Genomic DNA, 22,703 nt, shown 5'->3' with positions numbered 1-22,703 from the left:
ATATCCTTTTGGTTCAAAAACAAGTAATCCACAAAAATCAAAGAAAAAGAGTAAAAATCCCTTCAAATGTTTTATATCCCAGAGAGCAAAGTTTCAAAATCCGGAGATTTGTAATCCATCATCCAGTCCTCACAAGTTCTTCTGGTTTGTTTCCCCACGACTGCCCAGATGCTCTCAAAGCATCGATTTGTATAGCCAGCTCGAGACCCGGGAGAAAATCCACTTTTTGACCAAGTCCAGTCCAGTTGTTTTTTATTCAACAATGGCACATGTTACAATTTCACAAATTGTCGGTAAGAAACGGCAAAATACAGACATTTAAACCAACATGCCAGGGGGGCAACGCAGAGAATAGAACATATCGACAGAAATAAAAGCATGAAAATAGAAAAAACCTAAATAATATGAAGAGAAAGGGGGACACTAAGGCACAGACTCTAGTGTACAAACATATATCACAGGCTACGCCTGCATTACTGTTCTTATGGCCTTTTTGTTGGAACAGCATTTCAGACTTTTTAAATACATTTAAAGCTCTTTGTAAAAAACACAGGTCTTGCTCTATCTCTCTCTCACACATCAAATCTACTTTACAGTCAACACTTACACATGAAGGTTTACTAGATTATGGATCCATAAATGTGGTCAACACGGGTCTCTCACTCGTTTCGTTGTTTCTGTTCTCACTCGTAGCTCTGCTGGTGGCTGAAGTCTCTGAACTACTGGAGAGCATTTACAGCTTTTGTTCCTTTACATTTTATCTGCGGACGTCACAATATTTGTGCAGAACAAAATAAGCATTAATAAGGACAGGAAAGTCCTCTGTTTTGTGCTCACTAATCGCTCCACTAACAGCTGCTTCCTCCGTAATAATGCAGACTTTAACTGAACAACAGCTGCTAGTAAAGACAGCAAGGTCAGCATCACCTGTAATCAGTTGTCCATGTTGAATTAACCTGGTAGTCGATCGGTAATCAATGTTGTCTGTGGTCTTCTGGGAAAGGGTCACGTGATAGGGATGTGACGAATCAGGGAAGGACACGTCGTGACTGCTAAGAACCAATCAAGTAGCGAACACGGTGTGGGCGTCATCGTTTCCAAACGTATCCGTTTTCGACCGTCCACACGAATACGCAGTTTTCAAAACTTATCCGTCTTCGGTGCTCTAAAACTCTGCGTAGTGTGGACGCTCAGTGTAAAAACATATGCATTTAAAATGTAAAGGGGGTAGTGTGGGCGTGGCCTACAGGAGGTGATAAGATTTTGTGACTAGGAACTGCAACAGCAGAGCCTGTGCTGTCTGTAGCTGGGTCTTTTGATCCATCAGTAAAACATGCACATGCTCTGAGTATGGGTGTAAATAAAAATATACATTCATTCAATGTTAAACACAGCTTATACGCGGATATGTGAGTTCTAGTACACGAAGGTCAAAAACGCCAGGTGGGGCACTCTCGCACTCGCCTGAACAAAGTGGAAAATACTAGAACTCTGAAGGATAGCTTTTGCCCCAGTTAAATGTCACATAGTCTTACAGAGAACCAGTCTCAACTGCCTGCTCCATCTTAGAGATAGAAAGAGGCGCCCTTGCATATCTAGCGCCTAGCTTATCTCGTTGGCCGAACATAACAATATGCTGTAGATCAACATTTCACACACACTGACGTTCCAGAGAAGGCAGGTTTCGGACGTGAGCCAGTGTGGATGACGCTGTCCAGAGCTCCATCAGGTCATCTGAATGCTAAAAACAGATCCACCTCTCCTTTTATTTTGACCAATGGCTCCACAAGGAGAACCAGATGGACACGCCTGCGCACTCTGCTATAAGCGCTCTTTGGTTTCACTTTTGGCACTCTTTGCTTTTGCTAGAGTCCGTGCACGTTTAACTGCTGGACATAATACTTCTGTCACAAATAAATCTTATTGCTTGAATTGAGCTAAACGCCTCGATCTCAGTCTGTTAACTCGATCTTCATTCTTAACATGGTAGCAGAGTTAGGTTAAAACGATCCAAGACTATTTTTTTCATCGAGTAACAGACTTTTTTCTGTGGACAGGGCGTTTCCCCTCGAGGCTGCAGGAGGCCTCAGGCCTACAGGGCCATTCTGCTCAACTCTGAGAAACTGATCAAACAGCGCGCTGAATCAAAAGGTAAAGCAGAGCCTATTTAAATGAAGTCTGCGTATTGTATGTAGAAAAAAAACTAAATTGAATTGATCGGAAGTACTGGAGTGTGAGTATGAATTGCCTTGACTAAATTTTTAAAGATAAATTGCCGAGCATTGTGACAGAATTGTTATGACAGCAGTGGGGGTTTTTACTATAGCATGTACATGTGTGTGAGTGGATCTAACAGAAATTGATGGTTGTTAACATTGTATAGGCTGCCATTGTGTTCACCGCGTAAGCTTTGATTGACTGTTCAGAGGTTACACAGCCGTGGCGAAAGCTTCGGTTCGCTGACCAATGACGGTCTGAAAGACTGAATTCCGGGACACACTGTTGATTTATGCGAAGTTGCAAGCTGAGATTTGGATCAAGTATATATAAAGTGTTGTTGAAATACGCTGATGTGAAAGTAGTGTGTCTGGAGACTGCACAGCGCCATTTCCTAAAGGGACCACGTTCATGCATGTTGTACACTGTAAAATGAAGAGCCATCCAGAGAATTTAAATTGAGAAAAATAAATTGATGAGGTTAAATAGGAGGTTGAATTGATGGTTTGTGTACCAGTATTGCAGAAGTGGCAGTGTATGGTTTTGCATGCAGCATAGATGTGCTCTGGGAAGACATCGATTCAATTGTAGCACAAGATATCGCCATTTCCTTCGGGACCGTATTGGCACAAGGCGTACACTGTAAACAATAAGGTCAATAGATCTTCCCTGACGAGGTCTGTGTGCGATTATTTGTGGAATCACGGCAGTGTATGGTCGATTGAGTGTGGAGTAATGCCTCAGGGAGGTATCCATTTCCTTCGGGGACCGGGCTCGTGAAAACGCTATAAGAACAAATCCATATGTGATTTGTGCGTATTTCAGTGACGGCAGCGTATGGTTTCAATTTGGTAAGGATGAGAGTGACTGCGTGAAGCATACATGGGTGAAAGACAGATGAGATTTGGAGTTGAAGTGTGCAGAGGCTCGTGTGTGTTTGCCAGTGATTGACGGTCAGTGGAGCAGAGCACACTCATGAGACACAAACTTTGCATTCAACACAGGCACACGAACACGAGGATAGAAGAGGAAAGCTGAGGGTTAATATACATGTCAGTTTTACTGGTATAGTTACAAAGATTACAGATTTATTGGAAATTGTGTTCCATAAGGACCGTCAACATAGAAGCGAAGACAGAGCAGGCATTCATTCAGTCAGAGAGACACTGGGAAAAAAGGGAGTGAAAATTTCAGATAAGAAACCAGGTGCAGGGAGTGTAGGATTTAGGCCAAGGTCAGAGGGCACAAGAAAATTTGGGAGAAGCTTTGGCTCCCTCTGGTGGCACTACAGGAACTGCACAAGAAAAGTTGGGAGAAGCTTTGGCTCCCTCTGGTAGCACTACAGGAACTGCAGAAGAACATTTGACAGGAGTTTTGGCTCCCTCTGTGGGTACTTCAGGAACTGCAAGAAGAACATTCGACAGGAGCTTTGGCTCCATCTGGTGGACATTCGGGAGTACTGCATCCAAACATTTTATATTGAAAATTTTGAAATTTGAAATTTGAAATTTGAAATTTGAAATTTGAAATTTGAAATTTTGAAATTTGAAATTTTGAAATTTGAAATTTGAAAAAAAAAAAAAAAAGAAGAAAAAAAAATAATAAAAAAAATAAAGAAGATTGGAATTGATTTAAAAAAAAAAAAATATTAAAAAAAAAAAAAAAAAAACTTGATTTGAAAAGAGAAAGAAGACGAAGAACACAAGAAGACATGGCTGGAGCTGTGGCTCCATCTGGTGGCTACTCAGAAGTACTGCGTGCAAAACTGAAAAAAACAGTAACAGAGACTGGAGGCAGGACTGCATGGAAAAGAGACAAGACACATTGGGATAAATGCATGAAACGATGGCAAGAGGAGGGATGGTGGAAGGCGGCCAGTCCACTACCTCCATCAGTCAACAACCTTCGGCTCTTCACCAACGATTTGACAAAACGAGTGGCTCGAGCACAGACTGCAGAGAGAAATCAAATGACAAATCAAACCAAGCGATGGGGGTTCGCTAACCCACTGAAGCAAGCCCGCAAAGACAGAGAAGAGGAACAGCGAGTGGCAACGATGGCACTAGGGATGGCCATGACAGATCGGATGCAGGTGGACATGCCAACCGGAAAAGAAAAAACCTGGTCCCGTCTGTCACTCAACATCAACCCCCTGGACGTCACCCCTACCACTCAAGCCCCGGTAGGTCTGGAAAAGGCTGCACAGGAAATGAGCCAAACATCTCTGGCCCCGGTTCCTCCCCCACCCTCAACTAGCCTGTATCCAGCACTTCCTCCGGTTCCTCCCCCATACTCCCATAATAATCCATTCATACAAGCACCGGTGAGAACAGTAAAGGGAGGACTGCTCTCAGGAGCATTCCAGATGTCCCTGGATGAAGGGTGCACCATCGACACAAGCTCCACCTCAACAGAGCGAGCGATGAGAAACATGATGGAGAGGGTGAGAACATTGGAAAGAGCTATAACAGGAGTCCCCATAGACAAAAAAGATCCTGCGACAACAGAGAGAGGCCAGCAGCCCGAAGAGAATGAAACAGAGGCCCAGCAACAGAGACAATTCGATCAGGGCTGCATTCAGCGACTTGACGACGACCTCGCTGCCACAACACTTTTCCCCATGCACTCAGAAGAGACCTATGTGACAAGCAACCTGTACCATGATCCTGAAGCTGGAAGACAGCCATCACAAAGGAACCCAAGCGGACCAACCACATTGGAGAAGCTCTCTGTCCTGCTAACAGAGGCGGACGTGCTACAACAGACTCTGAACTCAGTTCTAGCCCACACCAGCCACTGTGACAGACCGGTGGCAGTGCCAATGTATGCGGTGTCAGGCACTCTACAAGGAGAAGTTTTCCCCTTCAAGACAGGGACTGGAGTTCCACTCTCCCAACATGCCATGCAACTTCGGTCTCAGGGCCAGCACCAACGAGAAGAAACAGAGCAGAGTGTTCGTGGTGCATATCCCCTGAGAGCAGCCCCCACTCTAGCCCAACCACAGCGTGTTCAATTTGTGCCTTTTGGGTTTGCAGATCTGACCAGCATGATACAACAGCTTCCATCCCTCCATGCAGGAGCTGATCCGTGGATTGAGCTCACGGAAGCTTTGACTGCTGGCCGCCAGCTAGCAGTGGGCGACCTGAGAGCACTTCTCTCCCGCTGTCTGGACCCATCCCAGTGTACTGCCCTACTACACATGGCAGGCGCTGGTGCGGCACCAGATGCCGACCCCTTTGATCAACATCGTACAGCGTTGTGGCAGCAGCTCAGAACTAAGTTCCCCACTCCAGTGAACCAAGGCGCAGTAGCAGCATTCATCTGGACCCCGGGAGAGTCTCCACCCCTGTATCTGGCCAGAGCAGAACGGGTGTGGCGCCAGGCCTTCAGAGAGCCACATGATGGAAGCATTACCACAGTGGCACTATGGCGTGCAATGATTAAACGAGGCCTCCCAGATGGACCTCGCCAGTGCATGGACGCAGTGGTTGGCCTAGAAGCAATGACACAAGACATGTGGAACGCCCAGCTCCGACATTACCTCTCCAAGCACATTCAAACTGAGGCGGGTAGTGACACAGAAATTAAGACCTTGCAGAAGGCCCTACTCAAGAAACAACTCAAAGAACACAGGACGCGATCTGATGACTCGCCTCAATCTGATCATCTGGATGAACCAAGAGGGTGTACATGTCTCGTCCAACCCACCAACTAGTACGTTGTCCATGCCAGTACGCATTCTCTCCCTTGCTCCCATTACAGAGACAGTGTCCCCCACAGACGAAGAAGTTTTCTGGCTACGCTGTCTTCAAACTGGCCCCCAGACCCCTGCCATCCAATATTGGTTCAACATTCTCAAACCAAAAATCACTCAGCTTTTCCCATACAAAACTCCCCTGGACCACGTCCACTGCACTCATGTCCCCAGACTACTCCCTACCGTTCCACCTTGATGTTTCTGAAAGAGACAGCCTACTCAATGCTGTACTCTTCCAGAAAAAGGGGGGTGAAGGACAGGTACTGATGTATCATTCATCAAAACTTGACACTGTGGAAAATGGTCAATCCACGTGCGCAAGATATGTTGCAGCAGTGGCAAAAGCAATTGAAAAAAAAAAAAAAAAAACTTCTCATATTGTCATGGGCCATCCACTGAAGCCAACATCCGGCCCACCTGAGCTTACCATCGAACACATCAAAGATCATCAAAAGAAAGCAGGACCTTATGAATGGTCCGAATGGACACGGAAAGGAGCCTCAAAAGACAAAGAAGGTCTGTGGAGAGCCCACGACGGCAGAGTGGTTGCCTCAGCAGAACTGTGTGCAGCACTCCTACCAGGGGTCCACGGACCTACACACGAGGGAAAGAAACGGACATTGGACAATTTAAAACAACTATGGTGGCATCCGCACATGGAAGCGATATCTTTCCTCTTCTGCGATGAATGTCAAATTTGTGGAAAATACAACCCAAGAAAACCATTCAAGACACCGATGGGATCTTATCCCGTGCCCTCTGCCTGTTTCCAAGACATCAGCATAGATTATACAGATATGGGACCAGAGAACAGCGTGCAGGGAAAGAGGTACATCTTGGTAATGGTAGACAGATTTTCAAGATGGGTGGAAGCAATTCCCACCAAGAGAGAAGACGCGCAGACAGTTGTAAAGTGGCTGCAGACAGAACTGATTCCCCGTTACGGAGTGCCGAGATGCATCCGCTCTGATAACGGATCACACTTTAGCAACACCATGCTCGCACAGGTAGAGCAATTTCTGGGAATCACACACCGATTCGGGTCAGTCTATCACCCGCAATCTCAGGGCCTGGTGGAACGAGCGAATCAGACCCTTAAGGCCAAAATTGCCAAAGTTTGCGCGGGCTCCAAATTAACATGGGTTGAGGCCCTGCCCCTGGCCCTTATGGCCATGAGGTCCGGAAAAGGGGGAGAAACACATCTCTCCCCACACGAGATCATGACTGGCCGGCCGATGCCAGGTCCACCCAGAGATGGAGGTCATATGCCACCTCTGGATGTACAGCAGATTGAAATGTCTGACTATATGAGTGCCCTAACTTCTCTTACTGAAGCTCTCTTCAAACAGATCGAGAGGACGCGAGCAGTACCTGAAGCAGTGGCAGCTGGAAAGCAGATACAAGTAGGTGATTGGGTCAGGGTCAAGGTTCACAAGCGCAAGTGGACTGACCCCAGGTGGACTGGGCCGTACGAAGTGAAGGAGGTTACTTCACACTCGGTCCAGGTCAAGGGCAAATCAGGCGCCCCTTGGCACCACCTGACACATTGTGTCCCAGCACCGGTACCAACCAGAACACTGGGAGAAATTCGCACTAATTTGGAAAAATGCACCGAGAGTCTAGACGCTGTCTAGGGGACCCTCATGCAAACCCCGCCGACCGAGGTCGGCAGCGCTTCACCTGGGAAGGGGTGGGATGTGGGAAGAAAACTATAATGGGGGTGGGAATGGGCATACTAGTTGCCTTACTGATCTGGGGATTAGAAACCAAGTATCAGACACACCAGCACCCATCTCATTCAACTACCCCTCTTCCCTCACCATCCCCGAATCAGACACACACCCGAACTAGACATAGCACCCCACCAGTTTCCGATCCAGACGATTCAGATGATAGGGACCTAAACATAGAGTTACAGCCATTGAATGAGTAGTTCCAAAACATAGAAGTTCACACCTAGCAGGTGTGAAAAGGGGGATTTGTAAATAAAAATATACATTCATTCAATGTTAAACACAGCTTATACGCGGATATGTGAGTTCTAGTACACGAAGGTCAAAAACGCCAGGTGGGGCACTCTCGCACTCGCCTGAACAAAGTGGAAAATACTAGAACTCTGAAGGATAGCTTTTGCCCCAGTTAAATGTCACATAGTCTTACAGAGAACCAGTCTCAACTGCCTGCTCCATCTTAGAGATAGAAAGAGGCGCCCTTGCATATCTAGCGCCTAGCTTATCTCGTTGGCCGAACATAACAATATGCTGTAGATCAACATTTCACACACACTGACGTTCCAGAGAAGGCAGGTTTCGGACGTGAGCCAGTGTGGATGACGCTGTCCAGAGCTCCATCAGGTCATCTGAATGCTAAAAACAGATCCACCTCTCCTTTTATTTTGACCAATGGCTCCACAAGGAGAACCAGATGGACACGCCTGCGCACTCTGCTATAAGCGCTCTTTGGTTTCACTTTTGGCACTCTTTGCTTTTGCTAGAGTCCGTGCACGTTTAACTGCTGGACATAATACTTCTGTCACAAATAAATCTTATTGCTTGAATTGAGCTAAACGCCTCGATCTCAGTCTGTTAACTCGATCTTCATTCTTAACATGGGGAGTAGAACCCACTCACTAAATCTCTATTTTTATGTCTAACCTCAATTTGCAGCAACTCCATGTCCACCTCCGGTTATTTTAGCAACCACACAGGAGTTATTGGCCAAATGACAGAGCTCTAGATCAGAGACTCCTCGGCTTCTTGCTGCTGCGTCTCTTATCCAGCCACAACTTGTCTTTGGTACTTCATGTCTTTCCCAACATGCCTGTATTACTTTTCTAGTTGGATGATTATCTTCATGACCCTTCAGATTTATCCGATAATTAACCAACAGTTGTTTTCTGTGAAGACACAATGGCATTCCTCCTGTCTCTACTTGGATGGCGCACACAGGTGATGTTCTTACTGACCTTCACGACCTCTGAGGGCCCTGGTCTGGTCTGGATAACATCCAGCTGTTTACCTGTGGCTTCTCCTACTGAACCATGTGCTATACCACTATAACCTGATCTGGATTTAATTAGAGCTTTGTCAATGTATCAGGGATGCAATGTCTGCTCCCCAGTCCAACACTACCAGACAACTCATAACATTTCCAACTCTTTTACACTTATCGCTAACATTTTTAATCTGGTCTTTCTGCTGTCAAAGTGTCCTCCTGAAAACCGAAATGACTCTACTATTTCTAACTTGTTGTCATAAAGATTCAGCTGGAAGTTTCCCCTCGTTCTCAGTCTCGTAAAGAACATTACTTTCGTTTTTTTAGATGAGCATTGGCCTCTAATTTGATGGGTTACTTGCATCTTTCCCTGGCTTCCTTATAGGAACAATAACGCCTCCTTCCACCTTGCTGGTATGCTGCCTTCCTCCCACACTTCAGTATACAATATCAGTAACTTCTTCAGCCTATCTCCACTGAAATGCTTGACCATAGTTTAACATATTTCATCATCTTCTGGGGCAGTCATTCCACCTTTAGCAACTGCTCTTTATTAGTCACCGCAATTTCTTTGTCAGTTGTCAGCACAGGATTACTCCACTCTCCACACTTCTCCTGTTGTATTTCCAACGGAGTCACAAAACTTCCTCCATTAGTCCGTTAGGCCTTCTGTTGTCATATCATTGAGAGTTTCTATCGGCATATCTTCATTCATCTTACTCAGATGACCATCACGCTCTTCCTTAAATCTCTTCCAGTTGGCTTTCCCAAAAAATCATTTCCCACCCCTGTCTACTTCTGTTACTGGAGTATGAATATTTATTCTGAAGAATGTTGGGTCGTGATCACCGCCTATGGTTCCTTCATGATACTTTCCAGTCACACACTGCAGCAATGTTATTAGAAACTAGTGTTTGGTCTGGTACAGACTCCTTTCCTGTATTAATATGAATCATTGTTTTACTTCCATTTTTTTGGCTGACTAGAATCCTTTCATCCAATACTTCTTCTGTGGCTGGTCATTGCTATCAGCTATCCCACTCCCACATAATGTGTTGTGTGCAATGAAGTCCCCACACCACACTATGCTTGCCCTGTCTGTCCCGTCTATATCTTCCAATTTGCTTAATTCTATTCTCAAACATGGATTATAATAATTCACCACCACAAATTCCTTCCTTCAAACCACACTTCCACCACATACCGTACTACCCCATGTTATACCCATATAACCATTGGCATATAAACATACACATATTCTTTATTTTGTGTTTACATCTTATCTCACTTTTGGGGATTCAATAGACAATAATATAGATACTAACAATACAAATAATAATAACACAATTTACACGTTTGCTTTTACATTATTGCTTCTGGGATCATTTAATGTAACATGTGGATTAAATGTTCCATTAAAGACTAAACAGGAAGTCAAAGAAACAGTTACTTCCTGTTAGATCCGATCTGTAGGCTACTTGTAGTTTACTACCTCGTTCAGAAGGGAGGCGGGAAGAAGAGTTTACTTAACTTTAGAAGTGTTTCTAGTTGGTGGCCATGATGGCGTGTGAATGTAACGGGATGTCATGTAAGCTCAACGCACACTTAAAGACGTCTATTCAAGTTAAAGTGTATATTCCTATTTATCATGGCTGTATCCCGCACAGTGACACCATTGTGAACATGTAACGGAGTTGTACCCCAAACCGGACAGTTTTTAGCTAATGTTTCAATACAATTCACTTACAATGTTGATAAAAATGATCGTGTAATGTTTTCAGTTGATTTAATGGTGTGAAACTGAAGTTAAACTTCGTACCTTTCAAACGAAATATTGTTGTAATTATTACAGTTAGCTTTGCCTTTACCAGAGTCGTTACAACGATGCTAACACGGGTGAATTAGCCGTGCACTGCTATTGGCCTAATCCAGGGGTCGGCAACCCGCGGCTTGCGAGCCGCATGCGGCTCTTTAGCCCCTCTGTTGCGGCTCCCTGAGTCTTTGTGCAAAAAATAAAAAGATAATCTTTTTTTATTTATTTTAATGTTTTTTGTCAGTGGACAATCTTTCAAATGGAACACCTCATATCTTGGAGTTTGAGGTGATACTGTGTCACGGAAAATAAAAAACGTTTTAATATTTAGTCAACTAAAATGTGCGTCACATCCTATTACGTCGCCGTCAAGCGCCTTCCCCTGCAGGTGGCTCGTCGTGATTGCAGACTCGGTAAGGTTATCAATGGATAAATCCAAAAAAAGAAAACTCCTGGAGAAAATAGAAAATAAGAGAATTTAATTCTGCGTGGACGTATTTATTTGCGTTCACTGCCAACAACACTGGCCTAGAACTTTTGTGCTTCTTTGAGTCTGCTTTCTGGTGTTTTCTGCTTCTTTGAGTCTGCTTTCTGGTCTTTTCTGCTTCTTTAAGTCTGCTTTCTACTGTTTTTCTGCTTATTGCGGTCTCCCTTTGCCTCTCTTCTCTTCCTTCGCTCTGTCGCTGTTCTCTGTCTCTGTTCTTTTCAGGCAGGAACATAAACCACAAGAGAGACATTTAAGTCAAAAACATTACATTTTGGTTAACCTTATATACTGTATGACAGCACTGTGTTATATTGGAGGCTTATCTGCATAAATAGTTCTATTCATAAGAGCCACTGCTGGCTTTCAATAAATGTACAGTCTCTCTCACTCTCAAACACACACAGACACACCAACATTATTTGCATAATTGATCAGATCATTATTATACTTGATGTAGCCTGGCTTATGATAAACAAGAAAAGCATTTTATTTTACATGTCTGCTGTTATGTTTCAGAGCTAAGACTAAACAAACAGCAGCCTACCTTTAACTCCCGCTATGATTCTTTGATCGTTTTTCCCGCGGCCACAACTGTTTTTTTCAGACACAACATTTCTGCCTCCCTCCCCTCGACTACAGATTATGTCACACATCAATGCTATATTTTCATTGGCTAGACAAAGTAGTGTAAAGCTAGCTACAAACTACACTCGTATACTAACTTATATTAGCAATACGGAGAAAATACAGAGACACTTCTCAGAGTAAAGAGCGTCGCCCGAGCGTTCTTTCTGCTTCCTCTCATCAAAGTCACTTTCCTACAGTATTTAGACATATAAACGTCCATATTTATTCATGAAATTTGACACGTCGATTATTTGATATGTATGAATTAATATTACTTACGTTTGGTTGGCGATCACCGAAGAAAATGACAGCGTAATGACCGGAAAGGGCGTGACGACGGAATCGTTCGAGACAGGCCAATAGCAGCTAGCGCCGACCGAGGCAGGCCATCGTTACGTTAGATCAGGGGTGTCAAACTCATTTTCAGTCTGGGGCCACATCAGCATCACGGTCGCCCTCAAAGGGCCGGTTGTAAATGTAAGACGGTGTAAATGTAACTACTCCTAACATATTTAGTTTAGTTTCCCGGGATATCTGTGACTTCCACAACACGTACCAAGCAGAAATAGAGGTTATTGTTTCCATGGTTAATAGCGGACAGTTGAACGGCTTTCAGGGCGATAAGCCACGCCCCCTCTCCGGCGTGTCCAGTGCGAATGAACACAAATAGCCCCCGGCGAGACCGGCGACGCGAATGGCTCAACTCAACTTTGACAAATCTTGACAAACCGACCACAGATTTGGTGCTTAAACAACTAACGTCTCGCCTCAAAACATCCTAAAATTACTTTCTGTGACTTAACAACAGTAGTATTTCGAAAGTTTCAACTTCCAGTTGTGTGATTTCTCCTCCGCCATTGTTTCCTGTTGCTGGTGCAACATGCATTCTGGGATATTTGGCTGTCCCAAGTACAGACAAGTCACCTCCGATGCATCCCTGGTAAAATGGGTGGAGCCACATCCGGGCATTAGGACTGTGCTTGGCTCGATGTGAACTTTGAATTGGAACAGTACTTGGGCTGAGACTGATGACGTTTCACAAGTCCACGAGTTTACAAGTACAGAGAAGTACACATGTTGAGAAAGACACGATTACTTGTTGGAAATCCTCTTTATGGGTTGTTGCATCTCATGTCCACCTGTTGTGATAGTTTGAATGTCGGCGCACAGACAACATGCTATCTCATCACTTCGACTTTCTATCTCATAATGTCGACCATGGGGATATTTTTATTTTCACATCTAACTTTTAATTTTTGCCGGGCGGTTTCGCGGGCCACATAAAATGACGTGGCGGGCCGGATGCGGCCCGCAGGCCGTATGTTTGACACCCCTGATGTAGCTGTAGGTTGTAACGCTGCCTTGTGTCATTTAACGCGAGTAACCCACTGATGCTGTTCTGTTCCTCCACAGACGCGAGGATCGGCGAGGCCCTGATCAAAGAGTGAGTCTCCTTTCTGTCATCTCACGTCTCTACAGCACAAGATAGATTAATGAATATATTCAGTTTACAACGTCAAACCAAAAGCAACCAGTCATCATTGTTGATTAATTGTAAAAAATACCAAAACAATTGTTCTGAAATGTGAAGATTTGCTGCTTTTCTTAGTCAAATGAATACTTCTCGGACTGTTGCCCGGACAAAACCACCCGTTTCAATGAGCTCTTTCTTCTATTTTCTATTAATGATTAACTGGGAAAATAATGAGCCATAATGAAACTGTCCTGAGCTCAGTATCTACAGTACAGCTGAATACTATAAAAATAATTATTTATAGAGATCAAGTTTCAGTTTCATTACTCTGACAGTTGTTCAGCTCTTACAGTAAATCACACTCATAAAGTGACTCATCAGGAGCACAGTAAAGGGAGGGAAACAAACATCACGAGTTTTTCAGTCATGGGTTTGTCAGTTAATAGTTTCCTGTCACCATGAATGTGGCAAGAAGCACTGAAACCAACACAATCCTCTTTTATTTGAAGTTGACCTCGTGTTGTCTCTCACTGTGTTTGTCGCGCACCAATACACCAAAGCAAATTGCTGGTATGTGAAGAAGCTACTTGGTGATGAGCCGGATTCTGATTCTGATGTAGCTTGTTAGCTTTTTCCTCTTTCTCATTCAGAGCAGGTTTTCAGTCCGTGCTGTGTTCAGACCTCCGGTTCTGAAAAGTGAAGCCAATGTAGAAGTTCCTTAAAGCTGCATTCTCTCTACTGACCAGCAGGGGGCGACTCCTCTGGCTGTATACAAGTCTATGAGAAAATGACTCTACTTCTGTCATGGTTTATTGCTTATGATGTTCATTTAGTACATGATGGTCTATTTAGAGTCAAATAGAGCAGGGGATGCTTTAGGGCGGGGCTACACGGTGATTGACAGGTCACTGCCACAGCGTTGTCAGCACTGGCAGTTGTCTGTTTTTACAGTGTCATTAGCGCCACCCTCTCGTGTCACTTCTGGTTCCAAAAAAAACATAATGGCGACGGTCAGAATCACGAACTTGAGGCTTCAAAGCCGTAGCCCACAAACCAATGGGAGACGCTGCGGCGACTGTGTCCACTTATTACATACTTATTACATACATATGGTTCATCGTGAAAAATGACTGACCCTCGGGTGGACACGTCAATTTTCGGTGCGATGCTATGTGGTGCGGTTGAAGTGAATAATTAACAAAGAAAATCAACAGGGATTTTGACCATTTTTATAAATTCTTCAGTTTTTCTCCCTGTTAAAGGTTTTTTGGGGAGTTGTTCCTGCTTTGATGTGACGGTCCTGCAACAGTGGATGTGTACAGAATGTAAAGCCCTCTGAGGAGAATTAGTGATTTGTCATTTTGGGCGACACAAAATAAATTGAATTGCATAAATGATTAACATACAACACATACAGTTAAGATGCTCCCATCAAAGCCACCAGACTCCAGCCAGACTAGTCATTTTACGGCACTGATCATCAAAACACACTTCATTCAAACTCAACAGAAACAAAACCTTCTGTCCTCTGTCCAAGCCTCCAACGACCACCAACTCACAAGTGTGTCCTTGCACCGATACGGGCTTCAGTTGGCTGAAGTACTTCTTCAGCTGCTTTACCTCACGTCAGTCCTTTGTGGAACTAAAGTCGTTATATCGCTCTCTTTAAAGCCACAACAATAGTATTGTTGTCATAGTGGAGCTCTATGCTGCTGTAAAAATCACATAAAGTCAAATAAAAGGAGGCATCACTTTGTCTGGAGCTTAATTTGATTTGTGTCGCATACACTCATCAATGCAGTTAAGAAGTTACCTTCCACAGCTTCAAACGGAGCCTCTGCACAGTATCGGGTTTGTGAAAGTGTTTCATCGTCCTGTTGTCCTGCAGGGTCATAGAGGAGGAGCTGAGGGACATGTCCTCGGAGGACGTCCCAGCGCTCACTCCGCTGGCTGTGGAGCTGAAGACTGAGCAGGAGCAGAAGATGGTGACCCAGCTGAGCAAAATGAGCCGCATCATCGGCGACAGGGTCCGAGGCGACAAGGAGTTCCAAGAGTGAGTCTCTCGCCTGCTGTGTCTCAGCACTTGTGATGCAATACGGAAAATAGAACCGGGGTAGATGTGTAATACGCGCTCCGTAGTTTCTTAACATCTACTTAAACTGCATCCTGTCTCTCTTTCAGTGCGATCGACGGAGTGACTGTTTCCTCCAGCTCTATGTGGGACCGCTTTAAGCAAGTGGTGGAAAACGTGTTTGAACAGGGGATCACCTGGGAGAGGATCGCTGTGCTCTTCTACGTTCTTCTACTTTGTATTTTCCATTCAAAGCTTTACTCATCGCCTCAAAAGTGTAGTGTTTTAATTTGAAATGTCTTCATTTGGGGGCTTTTCCAAACAAATATTGATAAAAAGTGATTGTTTGCGCTTCTGTGTGTATGTCATATATATATATATATATATATATATATATATATATTGTGGCAGCCGGAGGGGCAACCCCAGAGGGGTAGTGATAGAGGGACGATATTGCCTGACATGGAGGCGGAGCCCCCATGTCAGGGAATGGAAAAGAGCGCCAAACCACCATCAGCCCAACAAGCAACACCTGAGGAGGAGAGACGAGGGAGCGACCCCACCCTATCAGAGGAGGAGGAGGGGACTACAAAAGGGCCCAGGAAACAGGAAACCGAGAGAGAGTAGGAGTAGAAGAGGAAGAAGAAGAAGAAGAAGAAGTAGCCTAATCAGCGAAACCCTTGGAGAAGACTGCCTTACCCCTGGATCACCCTGGAACGTCTGACTACCCGCCCGGCTCACGACCCCTGCCTGTACGACTACCCTGCTCCTGCCCGCGCCCTGGACCGTCTGAGGAATACCCGTTGTGCACCGACCCGTGGAATTGGACACCGACCATCCCTCTGGAAAGCGGACATTGTGTTATTGAGTGTCTATCCTACCTCTTTCCACTCTCTACCTTCAGTAAAAACCTCACTTGAACCGTTTATCTGCCGACTGGTTGTGTTTATTGGTCAGTGTTGTCGTGAAACCCCCTGTCCACCCCGGGGGCTGTCACAACTGGTGGAGAATGTGGGCATGACCCGGTTCTGGCAACGCTGACCGATAGACCAACCGACCCAGTAAGCATGGCCACCCCGGTGCCATTTCAAGAGCTGCTAGCGGGGCTAATCGCTAGCAACCAAGAAACCCAAAAGCGCCACGAACAAGCCATGCAATTACAAATGCAAATCCTCCAATCCCAGCAGCAACAACAATACCAACAGCAAATACAAATGGAGAAATATATGGAATTGCAAACAGAACGCGCGGATGCCATGCAAAGCGAAATCAAGGGCATGTTACAAAACCAACAGGAGCAACATACCGTGGAGAAAGCCAATCCAGCGCGCTTCATGCTCAAACAAACGGCAGCTGACGATGTTGAAGTTTTTTTTCAAATATTCCAGACAACGGCACTCCGCGAAAAATGGCCAGAAGATCACTGGGCAGAGTTAATAGCCCCCTTTTTGATCAATGAAACGCAAGTAACGTATCAGGACTTAGAGCGCGCTGGAAAAGTTGACTTCCTGGTTTTGAAAGCGGAAGCGTTACAGCGATGCGGGGTCACGCTGTTCTTAAAGGCCCAACGATTTCATGAATGGTCATATGACGCCTCACTTTCTCCGCGAGCCCAGATGCATGAGATCAAAAGGATTACGACGGCCTGGCTACACGCAGAGCCAACAGAGGTGTCGCCCACCGATCGCGTGGTCATGGACAAATACATCAGATCACTCCCGTATGAGGCAAAAAAATTGGCAGGCCAGAGAAACCCCCGCAACATCGAGGACCTGGTGGAAATAATGGAGGGTTACCAAGCAGCACAAGCTTTAGTGCGTGGGGGAAGAAACCAGAAATTAGAGGGGCCCACCCGCAAAGAAAAAATTAAAACTGAGGAAAATAAATATGTGTCTCCCTCCTTCCCCCCAGGCTTTCCCCGACGTCGGCCGGCGTTTGGACAGGAAGAGAGGAGGTGCTACAACTGCGGCGAGATCGGGCACATCGCCTGGGAATGCCCTCACCGCCAGGACGCACCCATGCCCACGGCCAGTGAGGGGAGTCGCCCATGCGGCTTGATTACAGGATGCTGGGCCACTCACGAGGACCACATGCCCCTCACCCCTGTCAAAGTCAACGGCCGCGACGCCTCAGCGATGGTGGACTCCGGGAGCGCCATTACATTGGTGAGACCCACGTATGCTCAGTACCCGCTCCTAACAGGCACCCGAGCGGTCACGTGCATCCATGGGGAGACCCGCGAATACCCCACCACCGCCCTAGAGATCTACACGACGAGGGGTAGATACATCGGCACTGCAGGAGTCGTGGAAGGACTCCCCGTAGAGGTGCTCGTCGGCCGAGACCTGCCCGTGTTCCAGGAGCTTTGGCGCAGCCTGGTGGTGAAACAAGGTACGACCCCTCCCCGAAAGTACAAAAAGAAAGCCATCTGTGGGCTGGGGGAGGAGATCTCCACCTCTCCCCTATCGGAAGGAGTCGCCAGTGCCGTGGCCCGGGCGTTGGTGGAGGCCACCCAACCCAACCCCGATGACGTCTATGCCACAGCCATCGAGAACGACGGACCCTCCAGCCCCAGTGAGCCCGAAGGAGAGGCGCCGCCCATCCCCGAGGAAGCAGATACCCCCTCCCTCGACGAAGAGGAGCTGGCCGGGCTGTTTCCCCAGGACCCGGAGGAGCCCATCTTACCCGGGCCCCTCACAGGGAGGTTTGGGACGGCCCAGTTGGAGGACCCCAACCTAGCCAACGCCCTTCGGCAGGTGGCCGCCGTAGACGGACGACCACTGGACGGGGTAAGAGACCTCCCTCCCACACATTTCTCCATATATAACGGGCTCCTATACCAGGTAGTAATGAGGGACGGGGCCCCCCTCAGGTTGTTACTGGTGCCACGTCCTTTTATACCCTCTGTCCTACAGTTAGCCCACTCCCATCTCCTAGGTGCCCATCTAGGAGTGGAGAAAACCCTGGAAAGGGTGAGGGCCAGGTTCCACTGGCCCGGAATAAAAAAGGCCGTAGAAGATTACTGCCGGAGCTGCCCCGAATGTCAACAAGTGGCCCCACAACCCCATCACAGAAACCCGCTGGTGCCCCTGCCGATCATCACCGTCCCCTTCAGCAGGATCGGGATGGACCTAGTGGGGCCACTACCCAAGACCAACAGGGGACACAGGTACATCCTGGTTATTGTTGATTACGCCACCCGGTATCCCGAAGCCATCCCCCTACGCTCCATGGCCACCAAGGGCATAGCAAGGGAGCTTGTGATGTTGTTTTCCAGGGTCGGAATACCGGAGGAGATTCTCACCGACCAAGGGACCCCGTTCATGTCTAGGATCATGAAGGACCTGTGTGGCATGCTGAAGGTGACACAACTGAGGACGTCGGTGTATCACCCCCAAACGGACGGCCTAGTAGAGAGATTCAACCAGACACTGAAAAAAATGCTGAAAAAGACCATGGACCAGGACGGTAAGAATTGGGACCAACTGCTGCCATTCCTTATGTTCTCCATCAGAGAGGTGCCCCAGGCGTCTACAGGATTCTCGCCCTTCGAGCTCCTGTACGGTCGACGACCCCGGGGACTACTCGACCTGGCCAAGGAAGCCTGGGAACACCAACCCTCCCCCTACCGCACCATGGTGGACCACGTCGAGGAGATGAGGGTGAGGATGGCATCACTCTGGCCCATAGTCCGAGAACACATGGCCGATGCACAGGCGGCCCAAGCCCGCGTGTACAACCGGGGAACACAACCCCGAGTGTTTAACCCAGGGGATCGGGTGTTGGTCCTGGTGCCCACGGCGGAATGTAAGTTTTTAGCCCGATGGAGGGGACCCTATGAAGTTATGGAAAGATTGGGGCCGGTAAACTACCGAGTCAGGCAACCAGGTCGAAGGCACCCGACGAAGATTTATCATGTTAACCTTCTCAAGAAATGGGTGAGTAGGGATGCCATGCTCTGTTTCTCTCTCTCTACACCCCCAGGAAAAACGGAGCCAGTCGAGGTACCCGTGGGAGAAGAGTTGACCCCCCGGCAGAAGCAGGACGTCCGGGAAATGGTGGATCGGTTCCGAGACGTGTTCTCCCCGGACCCCGGATACACCACACTGGTGCAACACCGGATAATCACCGAGCCCGGGAAGAAGGTAAAACTAAGGCCGTACCGCATCCCCGAAGCCCGCCGGGGGGCGATAGAGAGAGAGGTACAGAGTATGCTGGAGGCAGACATCATCGAACCCTCGACTAGCGAGTGGTGCAGCCCTATAGTGTTGGTTCCGAAACCAGATGGCTCAGTCAGATTCTGCAATGATTTTAGACAGCTCAACGCCATCTCAAAATTTGATGCCTACCCGATGCCCAGGGTGGACGAAATGATAGAGCGCATCGGGAGGGCCAGATACATAACCACCCTCGACTTGACTAAAGGCTACTGGCAAGTGGCAGTGGCCCCCGAAGACAGGGAAAAAACGGCCTTCACTACTCCCATGGGCCTGTACCACTATAAGAGGCTGCCGTTCGGTCTCCACGGAGCCCCCCCCACGTACCAGAGACTGATGGACCAGGTACTTCGTCCCCATCGAGAATACGCGGCAGCCTATCTGGACGACATCGTCGTACACGGGGAGGAATGGGGGGCTCACCTCCAAAGACTGGAAGCAGTCCTGAAAGCTCTGCGAGGGGCGGGGCTGACAGCCAACCCCAAGAAATGTCGCCTCGGCCTCCGGGAAGCTGACTACCTGGGGTACACCATCGGCCGCGGCTGCGTCAAGCCCCAGGTAGGGAAAGTCGAGGCGATCCGGGAGTGGCCCCGCCCCCGCACAAAGAAACAGGTACGAGCATTCATTGGGCTAGCTAGCTACTACCGACGTTTTGTTCCCCAGTTCTCTGCCCTGGCAGCGCCCCTGACGGACCTAACCAAAAACCGGCTGCCAGATCGGATCGTCTGGACGGCAGAGACCGAGGACGCCTTCGAGAAGCTGAAGGAAGCACTTTGTTCCGAACCAGTGCTGGTGACCCCGGACTTTACCCAACCGTTGGTGGTACAGACGGATGCCTCCGAGACCGGGGTGGGTGCCGTCCTGTCCCAGCTGAGGGATGGAGAGGAGCACCCAATCACATACGTAAGCAGAAAACTATTACCTAGAGAAACAAGATACGCCACGGTCGAGAAGGAATGTTTGGCCATCAAATGGGCTCTGGGGGAATTGAAATACTATCTGCTGGGACGGCACTTTACCCTGGTCACGGACCACGCCCCCCTGGTATGGATGTCCAGAACGAAAGACAATAACGCCAGGGTCACCCGCTGGTTTTTATCCCTTCAGCCGTATGCTTTCTCTGTTGTCCACAGATCCGGGGCCGCTCATGGAAACGCGGACGCCCTGTCAAGACGGGACGCCCTAGGTTCCTGGAGCAGTCCTCCCCCCAGGTCGGATTTAAGGGGGGGGGTATGTGGCAGCCGGAGGGGCAACCCCAGAGGGGTAGTGATAGAGGGACGATATTGCCTGACATGGAGGCGGAGCCCCCATGTCAGGGAATGGAAAAGAGCGCCAAACCACCATCAGCCCAACAAGCAACACCTGAGGAGGAGAGACGAGGGAGCGACCCCACCCTATCAGAGGAGGAGGAGGGGACTACAAAAGGGCCCAGGAAACAGGAAACCGAGAGAGAGTAGGAGTAGAAGAGGAAGAAGAAGAAGAAGAAGAAGTAGCCTAATCAGCGAAACCCTTGGAGAAGACTGCCTTACCCCTGGATCACCCTGGAACGTCTGACTACCCGCCCGGCTCACGACCCCTGCCTGTACGACTACCCTGCTCCTGCCCGCGCCCTGGACCGTCTGAGGAATACCCGTTGTGCACCGACCCGTGGAATTGGACACCGACCATCCCTCTGGAAAGCGGACATTGTGTTATTGAGTGTCTATCCTACCTCTTTCCACTCTCTACCTTCAGTAAAAACCTCACTTGAACCGTTTATCTGCCGACTGGTTGTGTTTATTGGTCAGTGTTGTCGTGAAACCCCCTGTCCACCCCGGGGGCTGTCACAATATATATATATATATATAAAAACATATATATCTCATATCAGACAACAGTCTGATGTTCACTGATCCAGCCATGTTCTTGAATTTGGCAGCATCGTCTCTTTGTGTATGGACCTCTTTGTGTTTCTGCTGTCCATCAGATGGTGAAGGCTCACCTCCCTCTGTCAGTGAGGGACATCCTGAAGTGGACCGTGGACTTTTTCAGGAACAATCTGCTGGGCTGGATTGGGGAGGGATTGCAGGGTTTCAGCTCGTGGAGCGGTCCCTCAGCTGGCCTCGGGAGGGCAGCAGCCACCTGTTGTCTTATGTTAGATCAGGGGTCTGCAAATCATTTCCCACCCCTGTCTACTTCTGTTACTCGATTATGAATATTTATTCTGAAGAATGTTGGGTCGTGATCACCGCCTATGGTTCCTTCATGATACTTTCCAGTCACACACTGCAGCAATGTTATTAGAAACTAGTGTTTGGTCTGGTACAGACTCCTTTCCTGTATTGATATGAATCAGTTTTACTTCCATTTTTTCGGCTGACTAGAATCCTTTCATCCAATACTTCTTCTGTGGCTGGTCATTGCTATCAGCTATCCCACTCCCACATAATGTGTTGTGTGCGTTGAAGTCCCCACACCACACTATGCTTCCCCTGTCTGTCCCGTCTATATCTTCCAATTTGCTTAATTCTATTCTCAAACATGGATTATAATAATTCACCACCACAAATTCCTTCCTTCAAACCACACTTCCACCACATACCGTACTACCCCATGTTATACCCATATAACCATTGGCATATAAACATACACATATTCTTTATTTTGTGTTTACATCTTATCTCACTTTTGGGGATTCAATAGATAATAATATAGATACTAACAATACAAATAATAATAACAATAATCAGAATCAGAATAAAAACCGATATAATAAATGTGTTTAAACGTCTTTTGCAACATATCCATAAATGCTGATTTGAAAGTGTGACATTTAAGCTTTTATAATATATTCATTCAAAATAAGGTAAACACATACAATATGGTAAATGTGTTCAATGATTTACAGCATATAGAAATGTGTATAAAATAATGGACCGTTTTACTTATTGTTTTCCAAATATGTCTGAATTACTTTTTCAAGCAAATATTTGCATTTACACGTTTGCTTTTACATTATTGCTTCTGGGATCATTTAATGTAACATGTGGATTAAATGTTCCATTAA

The 22,703-nt window shown here is 47.1% G+C and overlaps 2 protein-coding genes across 2 annotated transcripts; both read left to right on the top strand.

Moving 5' to 3' along the window:
- Window positions 1-10,528: 10,528 nt before the first annotated feature.
- LOC306787346 (apoptosis regulator BAX-like) lies at window positions 10,529-22,163 on the top strand (the record flags this gene model as incomplete). Its single annotated transcript, XM_079282462.1, has 6 exons — window positions 10,529-10,556; window positions 13,309-13,339; window positions 15,258-15,422; window positions 15,551-15,653; window positions 21,624-21,780; window positions 22,105-22,163. The coding sequence occupies 6 exons, from the start codon at window positions 10,529-10,531 to the stop codon at window positions 22,161-22,163; spliced, it is 543 nt and encodes a 180-aa protein (XP_079138588.1).
- On the top strand, window positions 17,205-18,983 carry LOC306787452 (uncharacterized protein). Its single transcript, XM_079282582.1, has 2 exons — window positions 17,205-18,229; window positions 18,378-18,983. The coding sequence occupies exons 1-2, from the start codon at window positions 17,225-17,227 to the stop codon at window positions 18,387-18,389; spliced, it is 1,017 nt and encodes a 338-aa protein (XP_079138708.1). The 5' UTR covers window positions 17,205-17,224; the 3' UTR covers window positions 18,390-18,983.
- Window positions 22,164-22,703: the final 540 nt, after the last annotated feature.

The sequence above is a fragment of the Melanostigma gelatinosum genome, assembly GCF_949748355.1.
Source record: "Melanostigma gelatinosum genome assembly, chromosome: 13".
Classification (NCBI taxonomy): Eukaryota; Metazoa; Chordata; class Actinopteri; order Perciformes; family Zoarcidae; genus Melanostigma; species Melanostigma gelatinosum.
Note: the sequence above shows the minus strand (reverse complement) of the source record. Positions and strands in the feature narration are given on the sequence as shown.

What these genes read in the sequence shown, in the direction of transcription:
- LOC306787452 (XM_079282582.1), top strand. Translation starts at nt 17,225, where the DNA reads ATGGAGGGTTACCAAGCAGCACAAGCTTTAGTGCGTGGGGGAAGAAAC.